The 7,297-nt window shown below is 50.5% G+C and overlaps 1 protein-coding gene across 1 annotated transcript in view; it reads left to right on the top strand.

Annotated features, from left to right (window-relative positions):
- The window catches only part of LOC106817880, a 2,640-nt gene extending 2,142 nt beyond the window's left edge, over nucleotides 1-498 (top strand). The window contains exon 2 of the mRNA XM_014822590.1: nucleotides 246-498. Within this exon, the coding sequence (XP_014678076.1) occupies nucleotides 246-498 (253 nt within the window). The remainder of the gene's footprint in view (nucleotides 1-245) is intronic.
- Nucleotides 499-7,297: the final 6,799 nt, after the last annotated feature.

Genomic DNA, 7,297 nt, shown 5'->3' on the forward strand with positions numbered 1-7,297 from the left:
TAGTAGGATTTACAGCCTCAGCTTACTTTCACGGGAGCACTCCTTTCGGTGCTTGATCACACTGTATATCAAAATATGTAGTAGTAGTAGTAGTAGTAGTATACCGTGTAGTAGTCATATATGCCTAGCTAGCTAGTTTATCACTATAAGTAGAACATGTGATGGCAACAGTGACCCATCATATCTCATCATTATAGTAGCCATTGATATATCAGAACATTCGTTAAAGAGCACATTTTCCCCAGGTGCTCTTGTGGACATTGTGCGTTGATGGCAACAATGAAAGAGAACGTTTGCTGCCGTCAATCGTCCAACTTTCGGAAAAAGATTGAAACTATGGGCCATAAATGCATCACTGAGCACCCAGGTTTCCAATCAAACTGTCTGGATATATATGTTTTGGAAGCAACATATTATGAGTTTCGCGCCTACTATCCTCACCGTGCAGTCGGATTCAACCGTGTCACTTTGATTTCCATTATCTGGAACATTATTTGAGACAATATGCCTCAAATGTCGAAAATATCTCTGTGGCCTAGTTCCATAAAACTTACCAACATTCATAACTGCAGGTAAACAAAAAAAATCCGAAGAAAACAGCAAATAAACCAGGGAAATTTCGCGAAAACTGTTGAGAGAACAAAGCTGCAGGATATGACGTCAAAACTGCACTGAATTGAGCGTTTTATTCAAGAGAAAATACCGGAAGTAAAAACCGCGGGATATCCCGCGGTTGGCAGTCAAAGGGTTAAGGTAGTCCCATCTCCTCTTCCAAATGTTGGTGGTTTCTTCTCCCGTACCTGCTGAGTGTGAGGCCGTATGCTCGGTCTGCCTGTGCTTCCGGTCTCGAGTGGGTGGGCTACCCTCCGGCTCGAGGTTCTACTCTCCACTGACGCTGGGGAGTCGAATCGGCGTGACGCCCTCCTGCTCGACGTTTTTGTTTCTCCTGTTCCTTCGCGCTCCTCCATTCCTCTGTGGTAGAAGCCAGATTTTGGCTCCGTCCATGTCGTATTCGCTCTACTCCGGGTATGTTGCCTCCCGCTCTCCTCGGGTGGTGTGCGGAGCGTCTGGTATGGGGTGGAGGCCGCCGTAGCCATTCTCGACCATTCCTTAGCGTCTGAATCCTCCGAACTCGAACTCGCCTCCAAAACACTCTGCCTCTTCTTAATCATTCGCTTCCCGGTGGCCTGTCTCTCCGTGTGTCCGCTGTGGGCTTCATCGATCACCTGGGCTTCTTCTCCAATGTGTACGGTCCTCTGGATCTCATCCTCCTCTTCCTGCTCCGAGGACCATTCTTCTCTCTGTGGTCGGGGCAGTTGCCATGCCCTCCTCTCCTCGAGGTGGGTTCGCGGTGTGGTGGGCATATGGCGAGGCTCAAGGTCGTGAGCCTGCATGGGGGTATCGCCCGAGGCATGCCGATGCTCAAGAATCGGTCTGCTCGGTATCCTCCTAAGTATAGGGGATCTGCTCTTGGCCTCGCGGCCTAGCTCTAACCCTGCCCGAGTAGTCTCGGGGACACTCGTAGGCCCACAGCATACATGACCTTGGGACGGGGTAAAAAAATCGCGTAGTCTATTCCTTAAGCTATCCATCTTACGTTACTAGTTTATTGCCTCTACGTCTCGTTCTCCTGCCACAGCCGCAATTTCAACACAGAAAAGCAAAGAATCCCGGACGAGCCCCCAATAATTTTGTAGTGGCCCTAGGGGTAGCCACTCCGCGAATTATGTGCGTGTGAATGCACTATTGTTTTTGCGGGATCATTTCTTGCTCCCGGTGGCAAAGCGGGACTGTGTTGCGTGGCAGCAGGAGACAAAGAAAATCTACAGCTCCAGCACAGATGAAAGCCAGAATCTTGAAGCATGTCAAGAAAACTGCGAAGAAGATTACTCTTGTTGCGGGCCACTGATCAACCTCACATGCAGGTTTGTACAGAATTCCAGTATTGCACAAAATTGAAATTGTTTTACGATTATATTACTATCGCAGGCTAGCTTCCTTTAAATTATATTATTTCATAGTATTTTATTCAGTACAGATCAAAACAAAACATAGAACTTACCCACATACATCTTTTCCAGTCTTTCAAGAAAAGACGATGCTCGGGATGGGCAGCAACAATCTACCTGGCAATTGCTGCAGCAGCTGCATAATGCACACTGACACATTTGCAAGCAGTTCTGTTCACAGTTTGACTTTAGCTTTAATGTATTTATACATATTACGTGAGAAATGACCCGCTAAAATTACTTCGCATTTCTTACTAAGTTTTGCTATACAAAATTGAAACGCAATCATCTCATATAGCAGTTCATCTAAGGACAACTGTAATGAACGTTAAGGAATCATATGGGAAACTTACTCATGAATTCTTCTATTGCCATGTCCGCATCTGTGACAACTTCTTTCACCTTCAAACCTTTGGCTATGACTTCCCCAGGTCGTCGTTAAATCCCTTAAACCCTTCTCCATATTCGTAGACTTTCTGTCTGTCACTTGTTTGTGTAGTGTTTTAATAGTTAGTATTTTTTAGACTCACTCTCCATGATAGTGTAGCTGCAGTACTGGGCAGAATACCCTGGAGAGTCCATTCGTCCATAGCCTGCATATATACGTTTTGTTACTTATTATTAATAAGCTAAACTCAGCGTATGACGTCATTCCCCTTGAAATCTCCACAACTCTTCACTCCCCAATGAAATCTCTACAACTCCTCCCAACTTCTCTTAGTATCCGCCCTCGGATACGATTTACCTTCCCGCCATATCATATGTCATCTTCTATGATCTTCATCTCATTTCTTCATTGTTTACCAGTTAAAGCTAGGGTTTGGTAAGTGGACGCACGTAGACACTGTACATAGAAATGTTTTTTTAGCACGTGAAAGTTTTAATAATCATCTAATATCATCGTTATCACCCGTACAATTGTCTTTCACAATATTCCTGAAACTACATACTCTATTTTAACAATTTAATATCCAAAAATATGTATATACAAAAAAATATATATTGTCTTGATTATACACAGTTGACTTGACCCTGACTACTATATAGATACTGGATATCGGTATATGTACTATATATATATATGGGACTCTCCCTCGCTATATATCTATGCCCATAGGCCTATCTTTTCTTTTATCCTCCCGGCTAGCTATTCCAATTCCCATCCGCATCTTCGCGCAACTGCTTTATCTTTTCCCCTTCCTCTAGCTCCTCCACCCTCCGGCTTAATCGTGCTATTTCCTCATTTGCTTCCTCCAAGGTTTGGCTTAACTGTTTTATCATCTTCCTCTCTCCTTCAGCCTCTCCCTCTCTCGCTCTCCCCCTCTCGCATCGTTCCTCCTGGTCCAGCTGCCGCTGGTAGCTTTCCTCCTCAATCGCTCGCATATTTGCCTTTAGCTTCCCCCTTCTCTCTGCTAGCCATTGGTCGCTCCTTGTCCGCCTTTCTTGCAGCGGCTCGTGTCCTTGCTGCCGTGGGGTCTGTTGTATGGGTGTTACAACACCCAGCAGGCACCCCGGGCTGACTATTGGGTGCCCCTCCCAGGCATATGGGAGGCTCAGCACCTCCACATCCTCCGGATGTTTTTCAATGTGGCTGCGCCAAGGCGACCAGTGTGCCCTGGCCTGCCGGCGTTGTTGCTCCTGCGCCCGCTTCCTCTCCCGGTCGCGGTTAGTCCCTGGGCATCGTGGTATGTCGTCCACCTGGGAGGAGTGGATCTCGCCATGCCTCTCTTGTTGATGCCGGCGCATCCGACGGGGATCGTCGGTTTGGTACCGGCATTGGGGGCACTGGGGTGTGGGGTGGCGTGCTCGTGACGACCGGCCCGGCCTTGGTGTGGCTCTGCCTTTGTCGTCAGAGATCATTTTCCGGGGATCTACCTGGATCTCCAGTATGTCCATCTGAAAAGAGAAACGTTCTTACCTGTGTTTTGTTTGGACCATACTTTCCTTATTGGTGCAGATGGACCTGTGCCTGGTGCAGACCATACCGGGGAAGGAGCCGATTTAGGTCCCTTACAGTTCCTCGTCCGATGACGTCTCTCCCGGACTAGAGCTCAGCATGAGGTCCTGGTCTAATGCCGCTCCTGAGGTTCGGCTCCCGGTGGCGCGATATTGCCTTTTGAGCTGCCGGACTATCTCGCCGGCTGTGACTGTTCGAATGGCACACCACCTTTCCTTGTCCTTCCTCAGCTCCTCCACCTCTTTCTGCAATGCGGCTTTCTCTTTTTCCAACTCCCCTTCCTCCCGCCTGACTTTCTCCCACTTTGTCCTCTGCTCCTCCTGCTCCCTCTTCTCGATCGTGAGCAATTCCGCGAGGTGTCGCTCCTCTTCCTCAACCCCGAGCATTAGCTTCCTCCATTCCCGGCGCATTTCTGCGAGGCGCTGAGTGTTCCTGACGACGCGGGCGGCGGTACTGGCCTTCGGTGCGACGGGTATGGGGTTCCGGGCGACGTCGGCGGTGGTGCTGGGTTGTGGGGCGGCGGGAACGGGGATCCGGGCGATGTCGGCGGCAGTGCTGGGTGGTGGGGTGGCCAGCAGAGTGCTCACTATGGCGCCCACTTCCCAGGCGAAAGGCCGGACTGGCATGGTGAGTACATCTTCCAGTTCGGGGTGCGCCTCTGTCCAAAAAGAAAGTCCAACTCTTTCGAGCTTCCTCATACCGTTGGCGCTGGGCTATCCGCTTGGCCTCCTAGCATTCTCTCTTTCTCTTCTCCTCTTCCTCCCTCTCAAATCGCGTTCTCCTCTCGAGTCTGATCCTCTCGTTCCTTTCCCTTCGGTCCCTCTCCTCTTCCTCCCTGCTTCTCCCCGATTGCCTCCTTCCCTGGCTCCCGACTGCCACTGATGGATGGTACTGGTCCCTCACTTGGCGGGGCAGTCCGAAGGTTGCTTGGCTCCTTCGGTTGGCCACGGGGACTCCTGAATGGGGTTTCCCTTCGTGGTGTGGGTCTGGAGTTGTACCATGGTCGTCCAACTCCGTTGTACGGCCAGTTCCTCCGCCCTGGCTGTACCCGGCCTCTGGATGTATCGGGCTTTCGCCCGCTTGTGAGACGGGGTCGTTGCGTTGGCAGGTTTCCCTGCAACGTGTCGTCTGACTTCGCATAGATTTCGAACTGTGGTTCGTCCATCCTGAAATGTTTTCCAAAATTGAGTTAGTGCTGCCCCCCTCGGATAGTGGTATGTCCTCCCCCCTTACAGGTCCATGCGCAGAGGAGGTTTCCTAGTGCGCTCTCTTCTCACCGTGGGCACCTCATTTGGCGGCAGCCCCGGGTACTCCTGATTTCGTCCCTCACCCCTTTCGGTGGGTGGGCGCTCAGCCCAGTGATCCTCGGGGGTATCACTAGCAGAGGGGTTCCCCTATCCTCTGGCCATGGCAGGTCAAATGGTTCAGGGATGTTCTCTTCTTCTCCTTGTACTCCCTCAGTGTTGATGTCCTGCTCCGTTCCTTGAGTCTCTTCCCTCTAGGGCGTTAATGGCGGTTCCTTCGTTCTTCGTAGCCTCCAATCTAGTGGTGATTCCTCTGCTTTATAGGGTTTTAGATAATCCACGTGCACTACCCGCCTGTTTGTGTGCGGCCCCTCCTGAATAACGCATAGCAACTCGCTCATTTTCTTAATGATCAAATAGGGTTCCCGCCAGCCATGACCCAGCTTTCTTCGGATTCCTGGTGGATACCAGTACCAGACGAATTGGCCGGTCTCTAAGGGTATGGGTTTGACGTTTTTGTCGTACCCTCGCTTTTGTCTTTGTGCAGCTTGCCTTAGAGACAAGTGGGCAAAGTCATATGCCTCAGTCATTCACTCTCGTATCCACTGGACGTATTCGTGTGGGCATCTGGTATTCTGCTGCGGGCCAGGTGGGGGTCCCACCATGATGTCGACCGGCAGGTGGATCTCCCGTCCGAACATCAGGTTGGGTGAGCAACCGGTGGAGGCTTGCATTGTGGCTCGGTAGGCCATCATCACGAACGGTAGAGGCTCATCCCAATCATTTCTGTACTAATTAACAAACTTCGATAGCATCTGCTGCAATGTCCGATGAAACCTTTCCACTAGTCCGTCTGATCGTGGGTGATAGGGTGTGGTCCGGGTTTTGTTAATTTGTAGAAGTTTACAGATGCCCTGGAATAGTCGGGATTCGAAATCGGGTCCTTGGTCTGTATGGATTTGATAGGGGACTCCATATCGACATATGTATTCTGTGACAAGGGTGTCCGCGACCGTATAGGCTTCCTGATTGGGCAAGGCGTAGGCTTCGGTCCATTTGGAAAAGTAGTCACAGACGACCATGATCACCTTTTCCCTGCGGAGGTTGCCTCCAGCGGTCTCATGTCTATGGCAATTCGCTCAAATGGTGCCCCGTACAGAATTTGTTTTAATCGTCCTCTTTTCAGTCCTTTTCCTGGCTTTCGTCTGGCGCAGGTGCTGCAGTATCGGCACCATCTCTTGATGTCCTGGGTATACTGTGGCCAGTAGAATCTTTGTTGCATGCTTGCCCTGCTGCGTTTTTCCCCTTGATGTCCGGCCGTTCGGTGATCGTGTAATTGCCGAAATATCTCCTTTCTTAGATTTTTCGGAACGATTAGCTGCCAGATAGGGCGACTTGGGGTAACCGGCGTCTCCCATCGTCGGTACAGCCGTCCTTCCTGGACTTCTAGCTGGTCCCACTGTCCCCAATATGCCTTAGCTTCTGCTCCCAGGTGAGAGATCTGTCCGAAGTCTGGCTTTGGTGTCCCCTCTTCTTTTAATCCTTTGAAGAAAAAAATCACTGGATCCTCTTCTTGTAATTTTCTTATATTCTCCGGCCTCCAGAGATTCTGGTCCCCCTCGGCTTCAGGGTTGTCCCTGGGGTGGCCTTGGCTCTCTTCTACTTCTGTAATTACCAGTACTTGGCTGCGTCCGTCTACATCCGTCCCTACCAGCTCGTTTTTACTATATGATCAGCTTCCTCTCTTTTCGTTTTTACTGTATGTTCAGCTTCCTTCCTTTGCTCTTGCTCCTGAGGGGCACAGAAGGTGGAGTGCGTAGACCGGGATCTGGTTTCGTTAGTCGACGTTCCCTGGACCAGGTCATTGACCCTATGCCTGGTCCGGACTAGTTTAACCTTGGTTGTTTTCCACCCTTGGTCGCTGGTCCTGTTGGTGGTGAGGTGTTCCTCATGAGGAGGTCTATCTGTGGGGGTCTCGCGGGCAGACTCTCTGTATGTGCCCTCGCTGCCGGCAATAATAGCACTCCATATTCGCCATCCAGTCGGGTCTGCTCTGCGCCCCCGCTGGTGCTTGAAAAGGTGGGTAG

This window comes from Priapulus caudatus, unplaced genomic scaffold, assembly GCF_000485595.1.
Source record: "Priapulus caudatus unplaced genomic scaffold, Priapulus_caudatus-5.0.1 Scaffold1904, whole genome shotgun sequence".
In the NCBI taxonomy this organism is placed as follows: Eukaryota; Metazoa; Priapulida; class Priapulimorpha; order Priapulimorphida; family Priapulidae; genus Priapulus; species Priapulus caudatus.